Here is a 22195-nt window from a genome sequence, read left to right as displayed (position 1 = left end):
GGTTGGCATGAGTGCACAGAGACACAAAGTAAGATTTTTTTTTTTTTAAGCTGTAACTGTAGGTGTGTCTGTTGTGTGGGCATGACTTGTGCATGATGCAAAACTCTAAGGACGACGCAATAAAGTTTAAGATTTACATCAGAATTTCTGTGAAATTCGCTGAATCCAGTCAATTTTTTCTCCTCTGCCTTTGAATATGTATTTGGTGAAAGGAAAAAAGCAATTCACAGTTTCCCTAATTGAGCGCAATTTTCAGCCAGCTTTTGTATTTGACCTTTTATCCGTCCTTTGGTGTCACAGCATTTCTGACGTCACTCATTTCTACTTGAGGCTGAAGTGTGTAAGAGTGCATGTGAAGAGCCTTTCTTAAATGAGGCAGGGAATTATTATGGAATAAAGATAATTATCTGTACTTTAGTGCAGACGTGAATGAATACCTTTTGCCCAACACCTTCAGAATGAAAGAGATTACTCATATATATATAACAATGAGGAGAAGTGGAATGCAGACAACAGGCTATGTCAATGCATCTGTCATAGTGTGTCTATCTGTAAACTGAAGCATAACAAAGGGACGCTCTAGGTTGTAATTGCATTTTTTGCGCAACCAAGTGCATCTAATGTCTCGCACACACAATCCACATATGGAAGTGCTTGGTTTAAATTTTTATTTTATTACACAAATCTGAGCACAATTGGAATTTTGGTCAGACTTAAACCTTCTTGTCCTAAGGTCCTCAATCATTCTCTGTGCGGTGTTTTCAATTTGTGGCTTAACATAGTATTTGAAAACTCTGGGATTATTAGAAAAATGAACGCTCTGCAATGATGAAGTCAAGCTTGCTGTCACTAAACCTTCAGTGGGAGATCTCTGTGCCAAATGAGTGCAGGTTTACGTGGGAATGCAGTTTACAATTGCAGTCCCCAGAGTGGAAATACACCAGAGGCTCCGCAGATACAACATGTCACAAAAACAGAGGATAAACCAATACAGAAATCAATCAGGATATCAGTGTAATGGAAACACATATCAAATATTCATCAGATTTGCTTGTATCAAAGTCTATGTTTAACCCAGGGTGTAGAGAGTCTAACTGCTCCTTAAATCCATTGATTCAAGCCAGGGTAATAATTGGCCATTTTCATGTTCAACTACCTTTAAAAGGGTGAAATTATAAAAACAAAGACATTTAAAAATAATAATGCTTGGAGAATTATGTGCATGTAGCCATGGATGTAAAGTTAGTTCCTAATAAAGACGAATGAAAAAATAATTCACTAAGACAATTGTACTCAGAGTGTTGAAATTAAGATTGAAAAATAGGCATGAACAAGTAGGGTGTAATGTATTGAATAAGTAGTTAAAATAAACAATTCTAAACAATATAGAAAGTAAAAGAAACACATATTGTTTGTTTGATTGGTTACCGTAGGTGTCAGACAGTGCCAAGAGTAACAAATAATCAAGGGAGAGGAGCAAGAGTTTTGGTCGCGAGGGAAGAAAAAAATCGATGTTGGAGCAATGAAAAAAAGAGGAAAGATAGTAGCAATAGGTTAGGACACCAACACGCAATTTTCTCTATTTAAACTCTGTTAATTAGGCAGACTGTCTGTATATGTGTGTGCACAAGCATGAATTCTGTGAGCAACTGAAATCGCGTAGCAGTTAGCCGCTAAGCTAGCAGGAGTACCAATGCTAACTGTTCAACTGTAGGCAGCTAATTACGTGTATTGATACGGCTAGCAGCAGTTTCTCCAAGTTAGCTTCTGTGAATAGTGGATAAGCGAACGAGTCGAATGTGACTGTAAGCCAATTCAGTTTTATTAAGTCATTTGCTCATTTAAATAGATGTAAAATTCATCAATATTCTTTCAAAGGTTATTGTCTGTTATTTGTGATATTTGTGTTTTTATTTCTTTTAAGTGAAAGGGTTAATATTATTTGAACATTTCAAAAAAGCAGTTCGTAAACTGTTACTCGCTTTGATTCCAAATACTTGTCTGGGGTAGCCCATCATTCCAGTCTAAAGGTAGTTACAATGGAGGCATATATTTTACTTTCCCAGTCCTCCCGGCTCTCTTACATAAGGCTCGCTCTTGACTCCATCCTGCCGGGGAAGCAGACCAGATTCTCAATGTTTGATGCTCTGGATCAGCTCAGAGCCCTGTGTGCATGCAGAAAACAGCATTCTTGCTTATTGTGCCCTGCAGCCCATGCGTGCATGCAGATAAGAGGAGAATACGTAGGAAGTGAGTATTTTTGTGGGGTTTTTTGTTTCATCTCAGGCTTGTCTCATGTGATCTGCAAACTAAAGCTAAGAGGTTGTGTGACCAGCAGCTGAGTCTTAGTGTGAATCTCAAGGTGGGAGGAAGTGATATGGTGCTGTGTGTAGCATCGCTGCTGAAGACAACCTCGGGGCAATGTCATTTTTTCATTTGATTTGGGGTTATATTTTTTACTACAACGGTCCAAAAGAATTTATTTCAGTAGTGTGTTTCCACAAGATGTGTGTACATAAAACATCAGTGCATTTGTCATGTAAAGAAAATAGATGTTTGTGGCTTTTTGTTTTGATAGCTGAATCCACTGCAAGTTCTTTTTTCACTATTTAAGATGGGGATAATTAGGAAGCTTTGCGGCTTGCTGATCAGCCTGTCGATGCTTTCCATCTCTGTGAGAGATCCTCATGGTACATGGTCAGCCTCTCCACCCGCATCTCTCGGTGACCCTCCTCTTTGAGGGGGTGCGTGCATTTACCGAAGGACCATTCGCTGTCGACAGAGTTGACTGGGAAGAGGATGGAGAAGAGGAATTCATCAGCAGAAGTGGTGGGCTTGCAGCCTGGTCCTCGATGATTTCTGGAGGGAGATTACGGTAAGGAGGACCTTCAGTGTAGAGTGGCACTCAGTCTCACTCTGCATAACAGGTGTCTGTCTGAATAAACCCTCGCCAGCCTGCACGCGTCCTTCAGTAGATGAACGCCGGCCTGTATTCGCCTATTACTGTAGGCAGATATTAACGCTAATTGTGAGAAAAGGTCTTGTATAAACCTTTATCCGGCAGACGGATCTCCACATGACAGTGCCTTTGTTACCGATGAGGCAGTGATGCACTCCGCTGTCACTGTCAACATGAACAAACCCCTCAGGATAACCACAACAAAAGCAGAATGCATCTGACAGTTCACATTTACCTGGAAACACCTGTCAGTCACACACACAATCTATGAGATAGAAACACACATTCATTTCAACGGGTTTCCTGTTTGTTCTTCTTTTTTAATCCACCCAACAAGCGCGATATCTGCCGCTTTTTGAAGAGATCTTTTTGTGTTTGTTGTGACACTCTGCAGTTCCACTTGAGATGAACCCAATTTTTACAGTAGACATGCTCATCGGGTCATGATCCTCATCCTACAGATATGAGGGATTGTGATCTGTTATTGTGGATCTACAGGCAGCAGGGTGACCAGTCTGCCATGCGTGATGTGGAGTGTAAGCTTCCCCACTCTTAGAGAGGAGATCTTTCTGATGTTATTAACAGGTCGATCACAGAGCTCCTGAATACAGCTGACTGTTGAGCTCTCGGCTTGCATCCGCTAATCACGTAGACCTGTGTGGAAAGAGGCAGTGGTTTCTGCTTTGTGAGTCATATTTTCAAGTGATATAACTTCTCTGCCGTGTGCCAAACTTGTCACCAGGCTCTGCGACTCATGCTCACTTTCACTGCGCACTCAGGAGAATTTATTTCCCCTGAATATATATTTTGCAGCCTCTCTTTTATGAATTCATTGATTTCCAGTCCTGTCAGAACAGCAGGACACTTCCTTCATCGGTCCTGGCAGAAACACAAATACAGAAAGGCTGCTAAATAATGCAGGAGCTGAAGCATCAATAAAGGAGACAGGAGAGGCGTCAGATTAATGGCAAGGACGTAAACCCTTTGAGGTCTTACTGATAATGCGTGACTCCATCAGGCCCGACAAGGTTAAACAACATAACCGGCAATCATTCATAACACTTTACTGGAGTGTTGAGTTCAAATCCAGACACCAGACAGTTTACTGGAAAGGGATTTTTCTGTCACTGAGCAGGGTAAACGAACTGGCCGCTGCAGCGAGTAGAGGACGAGCAGAGCAACAGCAGCTCAGTTTGGTCGGTTTAAAGACTCGAGTGGAGTCCTTGCTAGTGTTGAAAATATTTACCTCTGCGAAATGAAACTGTGCGGGTCAAAGAAGAAGGTCTAAGCTCTCATGAGGGCTGCTTATTTCATGTGTTGTGTCAGGATTTATCGCCTCCCTGGGAGCTGTTTGGCACACGCTTCCAGTACAGTAAATGTTTACGGTGATGAGTAACTCATCTCCAAGGAAGAGGGGGGTGGCTGATTGTAAATATCGTGAAATGACTCATGTTTAGTATTTCAGATGCAGCAGTATGCTCCAAAAAGCTTCACATCTGTACATGTCTCCTGTGGGATGTTTAAAGGAAATACTATCATAAGTGTGTCTAATTTAGTGCTCATACACTGTTATGAAGAGTTCATTGAAATAAGTTTCAAGTTTCCGCAAGAGAAAATTTGTCGGAAAGGTCCATTCTTTCAATTTTGTATTCACTTATTCTACATTTGTTTAATATTAAAGGCCCTGGTAACAAAATTCCTTAATAAGTCTTACTATGACTTACAAGAACATGCACATTTCTGACAAAGCACAAATTCAATTCTACAGATTTACAGAACAACCTTCACATGAAAAAGATTGTTTGAAAAATAAAACAGCTTGGAAGCCCGTTTAGCTGCTATACAACTATACTCAATGAGAAGAACGTCTCAGTACAAAGCCCAACGGCGAAGAAAAGCGAATTTCAACTTGAAGAATCCGGGATGATCTTCCTTCTGCGGGTTAAATTCGGGGATCACGGGGCAAGTTATTCGTTTCTTCTCCAGGATCCAAAAACAGAGAAGTTAGGTATATTACTCAGGGTTTATTTTTTCTTGAAGGCATCAACGTTGTTTCACCTCATTTCACAAACGTGAGTCGCATGGACGACACAGGGTGAAGGTATGCGCCGATGTACATAGTCTTGGTGACGTCCTGGCTGTGTCACAGGGACTCTCTGGGGTTCCCGTGGGGCTCGTCCAACCAGATCTTACACTTAGGAGGGATTTTAACGCCTGATGGGGGTTTGGCAAATCCCTAATATGTTTTTTACTTGCTATTCCTACTGATTTTAATTGGGCAGGATTTGGAAAAGGTGATGTCATGTATTTCTGTGCACCAATAAGAGTTCTGGGTCACTGTCAATCAAATCTAATAAAGTGTTTGATCAATAATATCTTGATAAGGATGTCTTTCCAGCTTTGATGTTGTTGCCTATTTAGTTCTGCATTAAAATGAACATAAATTGTCTTTTTTTTAACCTTTCAGTGTCATTGAATGCAGTTTAATACGCTGTATCTAAAATTACACTTTTCTTCTTCACTAATATTTGCTCTTTTCTCTCCTTTTGCTGTCATTTCACCAGGAGGTAGAGGTCAGTTTTGTCCAGCTTTTCTGCTTCTCCAGCTGCCTTTGTTAATGTGTCTTATTCATTCATGACTCATTTCCTTGTCTTTTTGTGTGTCTTTATCTCTAATTCTCAATCCAAATTTCAAATCTCCTTGGTGTGACTCGGCTCATTATCTGGCAGCAAGACTAATGTACACATACTCAGTGTGCCATGATATAACAATGTAAACTCCTTCACTTCTCCTCTATGAAGATGATGGAGTGTTGATATGCTGCACTCAGGCCTTCATTCTATGCATCTGATGACAAACAATTGTTTTCTTCATGTTTCCTTAGGATGATTATGTCCGTACCTGGGATGAAAGTCAAGATTCTAATGACAGTAAGTCTCCCAACATCGCATCTCTTTCTCAATGTGTGGTCAGTGAAGTCCTTGAATGCCTTTTAACATTAACATTTTGATGGAAAACTTCTGTTAAAGCATCATGTAAATCCACAGCTGTGTAGTTGCCTCTTCATGAAGATCAAGATAAAGAGGTTTTTGTTGTCATCGTAGTGATACAACGAAATTCCATTTGAACTCACACGCTCTCCTGTCGGGCAGTTTTCAGACTCTCTGTTTGAGCTCACCATTATTAAATTCTGTTAAATCTTGGCTGCTTGACAGCTGACTCCAAGCCCGGGTGGTTTCTGCAGTAAAGATGCTTTCACCTCACTTGGCAGGAATGTATTTCTTCTGTGGGAGCAAAACACGTTAAACAGACATTAAGAAAGCTTCAAACCATAGCAACACTCTCAAAACCTGACATCTCTGCATATTGCTTTGTTTGCAAACTACGATCCACAAATGATGCTTTTGTTATGACCATTGTGGCTCGCTCCAAAATCAAATTTGATTGGACACATATTTGTAAATGCCCGAGTGCAGGATGAGTCTTAAATATTTAAAACCATTGTATTTGACAAATCTTTTTCTGCACTCAAAGTGTCTAATCTCTGCACACTGATGCAGTGAAAAGCAGTGAAAGCAAAGCCACATGATTTATTAAAACCGAATGTCATTGACCTGTGCCGTGGCATGGAGACAGAATCTGTGGCCTGTGTTTGAACTGTCGTGCTTCTCGGACTGTCAGCGGTTCATCGAGTTAGACGGCGCCGTGTATGCTCTGTGTTTGTATTCTGGGGTCGGCCACTCGCTGTCCACACTCCTAGTTGTTCCTCAGCGAAAAAAAGGTTGAAAGATGTTAGCGCTCTGTTTTATCTGCTTGAGTGGATCCGATATGCGTCTCCCCCAGGAGATGCTAAACATTGGCTCGACTCCAACCCATCAGCACTTTGTTCTGCTCCCTCCTTTTTTTCCTAAGGCTAGAGGCTGACCGTCAGAGGTCTCCTCCTCCACTCCCGCTGAAACTCTTAATTGAGCCTCTGCAAGATGAAACCATGACAGAGTTGTGTCCTCAACCATCGTCGCTTGATTTGCAGCTTAAATGAAGTCGACTGAATGGCAGAGTCCATTAGCGCAATTTCCAAGGGCTCAATGAAGGACTAATTATGATTTCCAATGAAAGGCCAGAGAGGGAAGTAAAAGCACAAGAAGAGAGTGACAGAGGTGTGAGCTAATATGCCTTGATGGAGTGTAAAGTGGCTGACATCAACATTATTCCGGCCAACTCTAAAGTCATTGTGGTGACGGGGAAATTGTGGACTGGGGAGATGAAGCAAGTTGACAAGTGTAGGAGAGTGTGATAGGGTGAAAATGAAAAAGGGAAATTTACCCTGTTCATTTGTCAAGAGGAAGCTGTTTGTTCACCAGAAAGTAGATAAAAAGGAGGTCATTTCCTACAAAATAACATCCACAAAAACCCGATCAACTGAACCTGTAATGAGCTGTGTAATGCTGTTATGTCACTAATGTGTAATATGTTGATCTGAGGGGCTTCATTTATATTTTTGAATTCAAGTCTGTCAAGAGTAACAACATCCTGAGCATTGTATTTTTATTTACAGACATATTGACCCCCCCCCCCCCCCCGACCAGTTTTGGGATCGGTTGATGATTTCTGGAAATTTCCGTCGGCTGTCTTGCAGTCCACTTTCAATTATAGTGTGCTTGTTTTAAAAGCACTGGAGTAGTATTGTACATGTTGTGGCTGAAAGTCTTGACTTCTGTAAAAAAACGCATTATTTTATTTATTTATTTATTGGTTTATTTGAACGGGACAGTGCACATTAATAAAAACATTTCTGCAAATGTGCCAGAGTTAGCCAAAAGGCTAATTTTCATCTGTAGTCCCAATTGGATACCATTGCCATTGGATGATCGAATGTGACAGTGAGAATGACTGTAATTCTGGGTTTTGCAGAATCGTCCTCTGGCATGACAATAGAGTTGAAATAATACCCCAACTTTTGTCAACCTAGCCGACATATAGATCACCTTCACAAGTGGCATCGCTGTAATGTAGGTGTTCGACGGTGTGTGCTCAGCTTCTGTGACACTTTAGCAAAGCTTTATATGCTTGCCTTAGGTAGTCAGATGAATAGCACTTTTGATTTCACACAGTATAGAGCCCTTCATCTATCCTTTCTCTCGTTTTGACATGAGTGTACTATCTCCCTCCATTGATCTGCCTTCCTTTATGAGTGGCCTAACGAAGCGAAGGAGCAAAAAGAGGAGATTTGTCCCTCTGAGACATCACTAAATCAGCGTGATGTCTTCACTCCAGAGCTCCGATGAGCCTGCAGGCCTCATTTCTTAGCCAGGCAGCCCAGACTGCTACGCTGCCGAGAAGAGAGAGAGAGAGAGAGAGAGAGAGAGAGAGAGAGAGAGAGAGAGACGGGGCTTTTGAAGTGTCAACACTCCTAACACACAGACAGCCATTGCCAACAGCAGACTGAGGTGGACATTTGCATGCAGGCACCATAGTGGATGATTCCACTTCAGCCAGCGGGGTGCAGAGCGAGGGAGACGTCAGGGTAATTTGCTGTCGATTTCTACAATCAATTCATCAATCCAGCAACTGATTGAATAACCTCGCTGTTAAGACGGTAAACACTAAAGGGGAGCGGTTGTAATTTGGACTTGTCAGAACAAACAAGTGTGTATGCACACACCCATGCACAAACAAACACTCACGTGTTTGTGTACAGCACTCACAGAAGACCTGTGTTTTTTATATGCATGAGTTTAGGATTTCAACAAGCTTATCTCAGCCAGAGAGGTCTGGTGAAAGGTGTAGACACTTTCTTGAAAATCTATGGATTTAGATCAATGGCAGACACAAAGGACAAAGAACATGCTGAGTCCACACTCACAAGGTCTAGGGTTTGATTCCTCTTGAAGCTATTGATAGATACTGTTGCTTGGAGCTCACACACACACACACACACGCGCACTTCTGCAACTCTCAACCTCCAAGCCACTACAATCCTCCAGGGTCTACTGTTGCCCTTCTCACCTTCACACAAATGTGTCCAGTGTAACCCCTTCCCGCTCTCCCTCCTCACCATTGAATTGAATTGAATTGAATTAGTAAATTAAAATTAGCTCCACCTTTACCAGCTCCAACATTAACGTGATGAACACATTAATGTGACAAATACAAATAATCTCTTTCATTTTATCTAGTAACAATACACACACAAAGCTGTTTTGTATTCATTATGAATAGCATAAAATGCTTTATTAAATTCAAATAAATAATTTGTTTTCTAGGCTTTAACTCAATACTGATATTCAATTATATTCTTAATACCTTTGCCAGTATGGCTGAGAAATTGGCATTAAATTCCAATGCAAGTGGTATTGAAAAGGTCTTAAAGAGTCATAAAGTAAACTAATTAATAAGATTAAAACTAATCTTTTTGGATCCTCACATCATCTTCTTGCTACTGAATGTTTTCTATTCAACATCCTCTAATTACGCTCCAAAATAAATCCTTTTTAGTTATACTATTTTTCATGTTCACTTTTTCAGGAGAATTAAAACTGTGCTTATTTATATTTTCATGTTTAGAAAATCTATACCAGCCCTTCTAAATTTGACAAATGAACACGTATCTTATTTGTTTAATCTTTACCAAAACTGAATTGTAAGAGCGAAAATTTGCCAATCGCCTGCTGGCTCAAGCTTCACATTTAGTGGCATTGACTTGACAAGAAAGTGAATTTCCAAGCATCCATGTGGAGCCATTCCTTTAACTATTAATCAAATGGCTGTATAATTTATGTAGCTGTGAACCCACAGAGACCCTGCACTTCCTCTCAGCTCTAGCTCTACTGAGCATTTTAGTGTCTTCAGCATTGTTTTGGTTTTAAGGCTTGCAATTTTCCTAGGAGTTGGAGGAGCGGAGCTAAAAGGAGAGTGAATATTGGACTTAGATTCATGATGTGGACAGAAACAAGCCTCAAAATAAATGCTTACATTCGTCCGTGTCTGCTATAATAAATAAGTAACTTGCGCTATCAGCGGTGAGGATGTCGTTTTTTTACAGCTTGTTGCACCGCTCAAAAAAAGTAGCCAAAAATCAATTGATGCAGGTTTATGTTTAGACCTTTATTCTCCTGCTGTCTCTGTGGGAATTCAAGCCTATTTTTGCATTAACTGGACTAAAAGACATGCCAGAGACATGTCTGGCTTCACTGCTACAGCACTAATGATGTTAAATACTGAGTGTGTAAATAGGCGATAAGAGGGTTGATGATGAGGATGTGGCCTGAGCTCTGCTTCTGTTATCCTCAATCTGCAGGGATAAACCTCGTGCAAATCTGCACTGTATTAGACTGAAGCACAGGGAGCCTAATTAGGAGAGCTTTGCTGCTGCAGGCATTAGTTTAATACCAAAGGAGAGACCTTCGAAAAGTAAAAATGGAAGTAGGTGCATCTGGGGATCAGTAGAGAGAGGGTGGATGTGACGAGGAAAAATGATAAACACGCAGGTAGAACATGAATGAAGATGTCTGATTTGAAGAGACAAAAGGAATGAGAACCAAAGGACGATTGATAGACATGAATGCACAACGGGGGGGTTTCAGAAATGGAGAGGGAGCGAGTTCTCAGAAACACCAGATTGAGCTGCAAATCACAGTCAACCCAGAAATGATTCCCGGACCACGGAGAGCCTGTTGCTATGGAAACGTCATCATCGCAGGCACCGCTTTAATCCGTGGAAGCCTGTTAAGTTAACATGAGGCTCAGACAGCCACCTTATGCTTCTGTACTCACAACACTACGCCGTGCCAGCATTGTAGCCGCTCGCTACCAACACGCTTTATTTACAAATGTTGTACTATTAAAAGGCAGGATTATCTGCTCTCTGCGTGCTGCTTCTATCAGTCTTAAATTCATTTTTGCTTATTGGTTAAATTGTCGTTGGATAGATTGCAAAATACGTTGTTTTGTGTTAATGCCGCCTTACGCTGTACCGCCATTAGTACTTTAATCTCCTTGTCCTCTTTTGTGTCAGGATGTGTCGTAAAGGGTTTGATTGGCTGCTGCACCCTGATTCTGCTGATGCACTGATGTGAATGGGGGGGGGGGGGGGGGGGTGCATAAGGCTCCACTGTTGACAGTCTAAATGGATGAGGAGTGCATTTGGGCATTAATGCCTCCGAGCCTCACTGTTTCTCAGTTAGAGCAGTCAGTCGGTTATACAACCAGCTCAGCCATGACAGGGGGGTGTATTGTTTTGGATTTGCTCCTCAAATCAGATATCTGTCGGTTTGCTTCAATAATCCTGTGATGTCGGCAGCGCTAATGTATTCAGCCACCGGAGAGGACAAGTGAGATGATCCAAAGCATGTCTGCGAAATGATAATAGTGCCATAAAACCGGATACAGTAAGAGCAGGGGATGAACTCGAGCACATCATGTAGACCGAACCTGCAATAGCAGTCTGTGAATAATCTGTGTTCCGGTGTTCTGTACTGATGGATGGTGTAGGTGAATAAATGGCGGGGGATGTGAAGAGAATAGAGTGTGACATCTAGGTCGGGCACCAGGGTGCCTGCTAGGAACAGACATCTGTGATATGTGAGTGTGTGTTGGGTGCTGACATGCAGTCCAGCATTATCTGCTAGAGTGTGATGGATGGATGGATGGATGGATGGATAGGGCAGAGTGAGCTAGCCATGCAGGCTTGAACCTACATTGCAAGAAGTTAGTGTTAGTCTTAGCAGGTCACCTATTAAGAGTAATAATACAATTGTATTCAAATAAGTAAATGAGAAGAATAAATCTGCCAGTGACTTTTATTGAAATGCTGTGCAAATAGAGGCGAGAGATTTGGGATTTAAAGCTGGGAATGAAGAGATAATGGGCAGAGAAATATAGACAAAAGAGTAAGAGTGAAGCAGTGATGTATACTTTATTATAAATCTAATTTTGTATTTTCTTCCCAGACGTAGACACCACCAAGGACCCCTGTCAAAAGGTTAAGTGCAGCCGACACAAGGTGTGTATCGCTCAGGGCTACCAGAAAGCCGTGTGCGTCAACCGCAGGAAGCTTGAACATAGGTGAGTTTGTAGCCCCTGGGCAAGAACTCCCAAATCACACACAAAAATCTTCCCTGTTGATGCACACTAACGTGGGATCAACACTAGCAAGTTCACAGTGACTTGTGCCGGTTTGGGATGTGATCGTAATAAAGCTTGTTTGTGCACCGATGCAGTGCGACTGCCTGCTGTTAAATGATATGTTAATACGTTCAGACAACATGGGGGAGGGCAGCTTTTCCTTCCTGTTCAGGCTGGTGCTGCTGTGTCTGTTCTCTGGATTAGCACAGCAGTTGCTGTTTCAGCTGAAGTGTTGGTGTGTCCTCTGTCCCGCAGACTGCAGCAGCCTGCTCTCCGGTCTCCTGAAGGAAACTGTCAGCCCTGTCCCATCTCCTCCTCTGGGCCCGTGTGTGGATCAGACGGACGCAACTATGCCTCAAAGGTACACAGAAACAAATGCATACCCATGGGGCTGGGAAATAACTCAATATTATCGGTTTATTGACCTTCGGTGGTATAGTTGTTTGATTTTACAAAATTCTGCGGTCCAATTTATTGATTCCAAATTAAAATCTTTAATGTAGATTTTAGCGCTTTTAATACTGGAAATGCAGCAGAAAGTGCTCAACAATAAAGAAAGATGGACATAGAATGAACATAAAAAACCTTAGTGGAGGCAATTTGAGAATTATTAAATGTAAAACTAACGGAATTAGTCATTATGGGTTTTGTTTTGAGCATTTTCATTTTTGTTGAAACTGCGACATACATTCAGTTGTGAGTTTATTGGGAGCACCAATGCAGTCTAATACAACAGCTCTGCAATAAATTATACCTTTATGAAGGCTATAACATTCAGTTTTTGTTGAAACTGTTGTAGAGGGGTGTTTATTCAACTTTATGGTCATTTTGGAAGCTATTATTTGTGGTGCTGTAGAATTATGTTGAATCATTATGAGAGGTGTTCAATTATGACTTACACATTTGTATCAGTGAGGGAAGAGTAAACAATGGAAATATCTGTCAGTATAACGCCACACAATTCAACAGCACCACAAACCACAGCTTCCAAAATGGCCATAAAGTTAAATCAAGACTGCTGATGAATCCACCGCACACTAACCTGCCCAGCACCAAACAGACAGACCGAGTTAGCAACTAGCTGGGGAACATAAAGAAGCATTTAGCAGCTAAAGAGACAGATATTTCCCTCAGGAGTTGTTGGAGAATAAAGCAGAGCAAAAAGGAGAGTAGATGTCAGACCCACGTTTGCCAGCTGGCCAGAAGCACAACTCTGAAAGAATGTCTTCATTGTCTTCTGGATATAAAAGTGTTTGCTAACACATTCGCCATAAACTTTTATGAGATGTTGATTATGTCAATTCTGTGTTTACAGCTTGTTTCTGTTGCAACCAGTTGGCTAACGAACATGCAGTCTAAGCATACAGAAAAAAAAAGAAAAATCTTAATTGGTGTGAACTTGTGCATTTCTTCCGAAAAGAAAAGACGGTAGAAATAATCACTGTGTGAAGCTGGAGGATGCATTGGCAGTGGAACTGTACAGCATCCCCCTCAACAAAGAAGTGGAAATATTGTGCGTGTGGCTTCAGCATCACATATGTTCTGTATGCTTTATAATAACATATCTTGTGATATAGGATTGCTAAAATAGTCTTGACACCTATTACTAGTCAACAGACACAGACATTCAGGCATTGGTACATATATTCACAGCGTTGGCTCTTTGTTTCATCCGCATGCTAAAACAATGTGCTAAGCATTGTGGGGTAAATAGTGACATACAACTTGGACATTCAGAGCAGAGTAGTGCGAGGAGACTCTCAGGGGGAAAACTGAGACACAGAGGCATGATATATAGCCTCAGAAGGACCAATTGGTGGCTGGTGGTGACAGAAACCCATGTGTTTATTGATTTATGCTTCGTCTTCTGGATCACTATTCCTGACCTTGTGTGCAAGCAGAGGTTGGACAGCACATTCAGGAGCGAATCTCAGATTTGAATTAAGGCGTACAGTCAGTCACCTCATGAATATTTGATCTATCTTGCGGCAATAACTCATTTTACTTCACCTTTGTGTCCCCTTGTTCTCGATGACGCCTTGTGTTGCAGTGCAAGCTGGAGCAGCAGGCATGTCTTACAGGGAAGGATCTTACCCTGAAGTGTTCAGGTCTGTGTCCTTGTGCGACTGCTGCCCCTGCATCCATGGAGAGTAGACATGGTAAGACTAAATACATACAGAAGCTATGACAAAAAATATATATTTGACATGAATTGATTACAATACAAGGCTTCACATCTCTTTTATTCTGTATGTCTCACTCTCTCTCTCACACACACACAACAATCATCCTAAATACATGAATAGGTGTAACATATATCATGTTATTCATCTCCCTCTGGCCTCCACAGAGAGCTGTACCGGACAGGATCTGGCTGATCTCGGGGAGCGTCTGAGGGACTGGTTCCAGCTACTGCAGAGCAATGCCAAGCAGAACAACAACAGCAAGACTGGGGCCAGAACCACTGCAGCCAGCACCACGCCGGGTTAGAGCTACTATTTCATAAATCCAGACTTCATTAAGAGGGAGTTACAATACTACAGCCACAGGCTGCATTCTATAAAAAAAATGTCAATGAACAAGTTTAAGTCTTGTTTTAATTGGACAAGCAAAAAGAAGTACATAGGAAACATTTTTTAAAATCAGCTTCACGGTTCAGCTGGTGCTGCCTCCACCTTCATGTTTGCTGCAGCTCTCCCTGGATAAATCTTGCACCCGATTGCTGGATATCCAACATGTTTGAAAACAGTTTCAGGGCTGGAAACTCCTAACACTTTTGGGTGGATGGATCAAGATAACATTTCATCACATGCTGTGCTTCAAAAGCAAAAGGAATGGAGCCTCGGGACCTGTTCGGCCACAAGTTACTGCTCGATAAGCACCAAGTCTTAACCGGGCTGTAAAGTGAGAAGAAGGAAATTCTTGTAAAATGTTGATAATGATGCAGTTTTTGTAGATGGAACCCTTTTTTTTTTGCTGTTGTTGAAACTGGGAACATAATTAAGAAAATGATTTGCATTGGAAACAGGAGATAATTCTGAGCACACTGGCATGGTTTCATTTTCCATCTGTGCAGCTGTCTCTTGATCAAAATGAATGTTTGTTTGTCTGTCTTTGTGTTTGCAGTGCTGGACAGGAGCCTGGTTGCCAGCTGTAAGGACTCCATAGGCTGGATGTTTTCCAAGCTGGACACAAATGGCGACCTGTACCTGGACCAGGCCGAGCTGGCTGCCATCAACCTGGACAAGTACGAGGTCTGCATCCGGCCCTTCTTCAACTCCTGTGACTCCTACAGGGACGGCAAGGTCTCCACCGCCGAGTGGTGCCTCTGCTTCTGGAGAGAGAGTGAGTATTCTGGGGAGGAGGTGTGTGTGAGAGTGTGTATGTGTGTGTGTGTGTGTCACTGTCCTCAGATATACACACAGTCACACGCCTCCTTGCTGACATATTCCCCTTGCATTCAAACTTCAAGGCGCTCAACTGCCCCTCAGGTAGCCAACTGTCTGTTATGTGCTGGTCCATCACTATTTGTCTTCCTTCTCCTCCTCTCGTTCCCCTGAGGGGTGAAACGGTCACCACAAGGAGCTAAAAACATTCCTGCTGCTTGCTGACAGCCTGGTTCTCCCACAGCTCTCAGAGACTGAGCCTGTGAGCCAACCAGCAAAGCAGTCCCACGCTAATACACTTCTTTGATTGAGAAGCACACACACTGGAATTGGAAAATATTGATTAGACCCAGAAGATACTTCAATTTTGACTGTTGATTGTTTTTGGCAGAATTTAGGTATAGTTATTATCTCTGTTCTGTGTCTAAATGTGGCTAAAAGTGTGTTTTGTTCTCTTGTAAAAAAATAATATTTTCTGTCCTTTTTAAGAGCCACCTTGCCTGGCTGACCTGGAGAGGATCCAAGTATTAGACGGCGGCAAGAGAAAGTTTGGTACGTATCTCGCTTCTCGTGAGAGCATTTAAGCCCAATTGGATCTGTCTTTCTTGGTGGAGGGATTTCATCCAGCAGATGACAAGCAGGAGGTGGGGATTAGTCGCTGATCAGTAAGATGGTGATCCATGCACCGACAGTATGTTGTGCTTGGCTTTCTGCACTGTGTGGACACAGGCGGTGTTTCATATTCACGTAATGGTTCAGAAATTGAAAACTTGCCAATCTGGTGTGCCTCCCTTATGCCATGATGATTAGCTAGCCACCCCCCACATCCACACCACCCCAATATGCTGACTTAATTCTTGCTCCCTGTCTTGCTCCGTGAGCATATTTGTATTCATGGAATATGGAATTGGCTGCCACATACGCTGCATGCATTACATTCTCACCTGGCCTCGGCGCCGTGTGTGATGAGGCACCATGCAGGATGGGTTGTGTGTTGAGGTTGCTTTGCCGTATCCCGACTCTTATTTGTTTGTGTTCTTGCGTGTGAACGCCAGGTCGATTCATCCCAAGCTGTGATGAGGACGGCTACTACAGGAAGCAGCAGTGTGAGAGGGGAGAGTGCTGGTGTGTTGACCAAAACGGAGGAGAAGTAGCCAGATCTAGGATGCGTGGCAAGCCAGACTGCGGTAAGTCCCCTAGGTTTCAGCTGTCAATATATATATAACAATATAATTTGAAATTGAAAGCTGTATGTGGCAGGGAAAAAAAACTCAACATGTCCGCTGCGGATTGGCCCACTTCTCTACTGCACCCCCAACATGCCTTCTGCACAAGGCTTTCTTTATGTTAAAGGACTGAGGCCCACTGCAACATAACTCACTGCAGGGACCAGTGCCACATTCATGTGTCCGGAGTCATTTGCATTCTAAAGCGCCGCTTTGTCGCTGTGAGAAAAGTCTTTCAAGATAAATGAGGGCTGGTTGGACTGAACCTGCGCTTGATAAGAATGGCTCCTCTGGCAAGGTTTAGAAATGGCTATTAAAGTCCAGACAAAGTCAAACACATGCCCCCTTCTTTCTTTTTTTTTACCATTGCAGTCAATATATTTAAATTGATTTCAGCATTTCTCATTGATTGAAAGAACTTCATCAAAGTTGAGAGGAAGACATGCTGAACAGAATTTATTGCAATATAAAAGATTGCCAAAGTAGATTATTAAATCCCCCTCCCCCCCCCCCCCCCCCTGCCCTGCATGTGTTCTGCCCGTCTCTCTACAGATGATGAAATGGCATATTCAGGTGATATTGGCAGTGGTGTTGGATGGGAAGACGAGGAGGAGAAAGAGGCTGAGGAGACTGCAGAGGAGGCTGAAGAGGAAGAGGGAGAGGTGGGGGAGGTGGATGATGGGGGCTATATCTGGTAAACATGTAGTCCAAGCTCTCTACGAGAGCATCTTGATGGTCCTGAACACACACACAGACACACAGACACACACACACAAACACAAAGATCCTGCAAAGAGATGGACTGGGTGAAGCTCTCACACTCAGAACAACACTTGCTTATGAAAAAGTGAAGGGAGAGGGTTGCACGGGTTGGGAGAGGGAATATGCATATGTTATGGCCGTATTTAATGTTACAGGATGTACTTTAAACAGGCAAGGGAAGGGGACATATCACTATTAATTATAGGTCTAGAGAATTTTGTCCCTCATACTTGTGAATCTTTGTTCTCTTCTGTTGTAAGTCCTTTGAACTATCTTTGAGCAGTTTTAGCTGATGCATAGTGGAGACTCTAAGCAGTTGCAGGTGCTTGTCATGTGCTTGCATTGAAAAATGTAGAAAGACTGAGTGCATTTCAATCGTCCAAATTGGCCTCTTTCATCTTTTCTTTCTGCAGAATAACAACATTTAGATAACCACTTTTGAGTTCAGGCAGGAAACAGGCGATAAAGAGAGGAAGCCACGTTAGAATATTGAAAAGCACCCTTTGACTTTACCGTTTACATGTCATTTGCTTCGGCTCATATGTGACAGTAATGAAAAAAAAGGTTTCTCACGCATCACTCTTTCGCTTGTATATAATGTGTGTATCAGAAGACAGATTGTCACCTATTAGTCCTGTTATCAACGCCTTGAAAATCTAGCAGAATATACTGCTTAGTTGACAAGTGTACATCGTATCATAATGTGGATCAATTATTGTGTTTAATAAAAAAAATTGAAATAAAATAAACTTGTTTATGTGGCCCAGCCGGCCACCATACATGTAAGTCTGTGCATTTGTTCTTTCTTCATTTCTTGTCAAATTTTAGCACCAGCAATGGTGTTGTGCAGCATGTTTACTGGACCCTTCTCACAGCAAACCTTTTGACTACTTATAGCAAGAAAACCACAGCTGGAACTAATAACGTCAATGTGTGTGTTTATGTGTGTGTGGGTGTTTATATAAATAGAGATAGATATAGCAGTTTTTAGCATACCAAATGTCTATTTTATTTATTTTTTTATCTGTGGTTTCCTCATTTAAACAAGTCTTAAAACACTGACTCTTAAAATATCGCTATTATTACAAGTAAAATCTGCCAGTTAGGTGATCAACTTAACCATTTTCAAGCAAGTTAAATAACATTCTTGAAAGATTAATGAATATTAATAACAAACATAATAGATAATGATGCAGCCCATCTTAACAACTACCATTTCAAAGACATAAATCTATGTGTGAGCACATTTTATTGTCAGCTCACTTCTGCTCTTGCCTTACCTCCCTCTGCAGTGGAGTGTAGCTAATATCTACGGGAAACCAGCAGAAATGAAATACAGTCTGCATATCAGCACTTCTAACAGCACAATACCTTTAGAAAAACCCTCCTCGGCCCCCTCGGGACATTGCTCAAGCCTCTCCACTGTGAACAGTGAAATAGAAACCTTACAGTTAAGATTCAGTGTATGCATATTCTTGGAAGCTCGGGCCAAGAGAACTTGTCTTCGTATTGTAAAAACTGACAGTTACCAATCCTCTGAAATGTAATTTCTCAGTTTCACATTTCGGTGATAATGGAAATCCGGTAATGTCCCAGTGGGTGAAGCCGTAAATGTGTTAGCTGTGAGTGGGCATGCCTGCCAACCGATGTCTGAATACCTGATACTGACAGCGCGTCTGTGGCTACCCAAAGGGACCAATCATTTTCAGCAACACATCAGCAAGTAATGCTGATTATTCCTCCCGTTTGGTGAAAAACAAGCCATATGTAACAGAACCAGATTTAAATTAAAACACATTCAAAGTGTAATGTCTTTTCTTCATATTGCAACTGTTAAATGACTAAGGCTTAAATGGTTTAGGTGAAACCTGATGCACTTTTTCTCCCGTTGTTTTATCTGGTGTTTTGTGAATTTACATAGGAAATAATATGGGTATTAAATCCTGCTTTATTCAGCCCTTTCGCTCTAAATTTCTCTGGTACCCAGAGTCCACCGAAATATCACAAGAATAAACTATTTTATTGATAGAATTACATTACAGTATAATAAAACTATCTCAGCAGGTATTAAAGTCAATTTAACATCAATATTTCACAGTTTACTGCATAATTCTGGGTGAGAGTATGAACATTATAAATTAATGATTTTAATTGCATTTACTCCTTCAGACTTGACTTTGTAACAAAGTGAGGAATGAAACAGCAACGGTTTAAAATATTACACATAATATCAACTTGATTATTTAATACGAGTATACATATCATCCATATTGATTCAACCATCTAATCCTCTTCTCTAGCATATCTCAAGCTGCGGGGGTCCTCGGTTATAGCTTGCTTTGTGCACTCTGTAGCCGCCACACTGTGCCGACTTCTTTTTCTGTGCTATCCAACACCCTGAACACATTAACATCCTTTGTCTGGTGAAAACGCTGCAACAATCTCTGGAAGACGCTCACTGGGATGCTAAAGTTGAGGTGCGGGTAGGTCACTTTGGCAGCAAAGTCCCTTGTGTTGCTAGACACGATACCTGCAAAACAGAAAATAATCCTTATAGTCTTAAAAATGCACATACAGCACTGCAGACAGAGCGATCTGGTGTGTATAGCTGCCTTCTCTCTACACAGGGGTGCATTGTTACAGTATGTTTTCTATGGTCATCATGTGCCCCCCACTGATCAAAAGGAGTACAGGATTTTGTAGTTGCAGGGTTTCTTACCCAGCAGCTCTCCTGAGCGTGTCCGCACCACAGCACCCCCGCTGGTCCCTGCTTGTACTGCACAAGTGGTCTGAAGCATCACAGGCTGGTCCTTCCAGCTGATGGTTTTGGAGAGGACACCACAGGTCAGGGACGGACCACATCTCCGGCCCAAGCCACCATATCCCACCACAACTACAGATTCCCCTGCAGGCAGGCAAACCAAGCTGAACATCAGTCTTATAACCGTTTATTTGGGCTAAAGAGACCAATCTCTTCTGGCACCGACTGTAAATCCAGATGTTACTCCCAAAAAAACACTATTTTGACTAAACAAGACTGAAGTCAAACCTGGACTGTAACTCTGAGCCATGTAAGGGACCACAGCCTCTGTGACGGAGTCCCTCAGCTGCACCAAAGCCAAATCATAGGGTGAGGAGGCTTTGGTGGCAAACAGCACATCACCCACGACATCATGGACTCTGTGAAACAGAAGTGGCCAAAACAAACAGCAAACATTAGGCTACATATTCTGCATTGTTTGTACCAAATCAGAAACATTACAGCCTGTTGAAAGGCCCTGAAAGGTGAAAAGGAATTTCACGTTCTGATGTGCTTTTGTTAATAAAGTTAAAATAAAATAAACTTTCTGATGTGACAGAGCCATCGTTAGGGTTATTAGTTCCACCTGTGGCTTTCCTGCTATAGTCAAAGTGTCTAGATTTGAGAAGGTTAACAGGTTTTAGTTAGTTGTTAGAGTTACCTGACAGCCCACATTTAAAGGGGTTAACATGTGCTGTCACCTGTCCCTGTGATGGAACTTCAGGTTGACTGTCGACTTCCCGTTGACGACGTGGCGGCAGGTCACAACCAGCCGAGGGGCGACGACCACCCCTGAGCCCCAGAACAGTCCGCTGTCCACGAAGCACACAGTGGGGCATTTCACAGCTCTGGTCTCGTGGGCCGCGGCGGACACGAGGAGGCCCGCATCACCCGGATGGAGCCAAACACCTCGGAGTGGATCTTGACCTCTCGTGCAGCGGATGATGTTCCTGAAGATCGAGTGGACCGAGCAGACCAGCGTGAGGCCTATCCACTCGTTCGCCTTCCACCCAAACGGAGACACGATCAGTCCGAGGAGACGCACGTCGTCCGGGCGTTTCACCGCGAACAACCCTCCGCCCTCTGTGCCCGGCAAGCAGCGGGCGTCTGTGAGGATGACGGCGTTGTCCTCCCCGGACAGGTTGCTGACGATGCCCCTGCTGAGGCTGCTGCCGAAGAGGTCCAAGCAGAGGGAGCCGAAAGGTGAGCCGCACGCAACAACCGGGCAGCCTTTACGGAGAGACGAGCCGCTCTGCCAGGGTATGGTCCCCGCATTCGGGCCGCTGTCTGCCGCCACGGTTAGCTTGAGCACCGCGAACCAGCTGAGGGACTGCGCGTCTGTGATCAGCTCCTCGTCCTCCTCGTCCATGTGGAAACGCCACTTGTCCGCCTCTTGGAAAACTGTCTGGAAAGCCCGTTTAAACTCCAGACAGTTCACCAGCATCAGCAGCTCGGCCGCGACCTCCCGGTGAGGTGTTGTTTTGCTCCGGGAGGGTGAGGACAAGCTGACGCGGATTTTAAGTTTTTCACTGAAACTGCGCGGTGACAGGAACCCGTGGTCCGAGGAGAGGGACTCTTTGTCGGTGGTAAAACGGGAAAACGGGACGCCCGTGCATAGCACTGTACCAGACTGACGGTGGACGATAACTCCGCTGCAGCTCACGGGTTTCTTTGCTGAAAAAGCCTCAAACACCTGGACGACACAGCAACACTTCTCCACCTCCTGTACCTCCATGATGCATGTGAACTTTAACCACGTTACTGCATAAGTGACTAGAAGACTCGTTGAAAGGCTGCACAGAGTCCAGTGGTTACACAAGACTCCATACTGTAGTGGTTTAGCAAACTGACTCCGAGTTTAAACTTTAACTCTTCTATCGCTAATAGTATCCACAGTAGTGTTAGCGTGGATTCTGTCGTCTAGCTTCCTGTTTGAGTC

General features: G+C 42.8%; 2 protein-coding genes across 3 annotated transcripts in view; one reads left to right on the top strand and one right to left on the bottom strand.

Annotated features, from left to right (window-relative positions):
* Positions 1-18242, top strand: part of spock2 (SPARC (osteonectin), cwcv and kazal like domains proteoglycan 2) — a 24189-nt gene extending 5947 nt beyond the window's left edge. The window contains exons 2-11 of one of the 2 annotated variants that reach the window (XM_031875787.1): positions 5524-5532; positions 5844-5889; positions 11908-12022; positions 12338-12443; positions 14133-14241; positions 14433-14567; positions 15209-15427; positions 15958-16020; positions 16524-16655; positions 17247-18242. In XM_031875787.1, coding sequence (XP_031731647.1) covers positions 5524-5532; positions 5844-5889; positions 11908-12022; positions 12338-12443; positions 14133-14241; positions 14433-14567; positions 15209-15427; positions 15958-16020; positions 16524-16655; positions 17247-17392 — 1080 coding nt within the window. In that variant the 3' untranslated portion in view covers positions 17393-18242. The remainder of the gene's footprint in view (positions 1-5523; positions 5533-5843; positions 5890-11907; positions 12023-12337; positions 12444-14132; positions 14242-14432; positions 14568-15208; positions 15428-15957; positions 16021-16523; positions 16656-17246) is intronic. The other variant, XM_031875794.1, reaches the window with a different exon arrangement.
* On the bottom strand, positions 18159-22195 carry tysnd1 (trypsin like peroxisomal matrix peptidase 1). Its single transcript, XM_031875774.1, has 4 exons — positions 20958-22195; positions 20506-20636; positions 20176-20361; positions 18159-19986 (listed from the first exon to the last, which is right to left on the bottom strand). The coding sequence occupies exons 1-4, from the start codon at positions 21989-21991 to the stop codon at positions 19784-19786; spliced, it is 1554 nt and encodes a 517-aa protein (XP_031731634.1). The 5' UTR covers positions 21992-22195; the 3' UTR covers positions 18159-19783.

This window comes from Anarrhichthys ocellatus, unplaced genomic scaffold, assembly GCF_004355925.1.
Source record: "Anarrhichthys ocellatus isolate YVR2014 unplaced genomic scaffold, GSC_Weel_1.0 scaffold3, whole genome shotgun sequence".
NCBI classification, from domain to species: domain Eukaryota; kingdom Metazoa; phylum Chordata; class Actinopteri; order Perciformes; family Anarhichadidae; genus Anarrhichthys; species Anarrhichthys ocellatus.
The sequence above is the reverse complement of the archived record's forward strand: the minus strand, read 5'-3'. Positions and strand labels throughout refer to the sequence as shown.

Excerpts from the sequence above, each read along its gene's own strand:
- tysnd1 (XM_031875774.1), bottom strand. The coding sequence starts at position 21,991 with ATGGAGGTACAGGAGGTGGAGAAGTGTTGCTGTGTCGTCCAGGTGTTT. Across the intron at positions 20,637-20,957 it reads AAGTTCCATCACAGGGACAG|AGTCCATGATGTCGTGGGTG; the intron begins GTGACAGCACAT and ends TCTGTTTCACAG. Across the intron at positions 20,362-20,505 it reads GGCTCAGAGTTACAGTCCAG|GGGAATCTGTAGTTGTGGTG; the intron begins GTTTGACTTCAG and ends GCCTGCCTGCAG.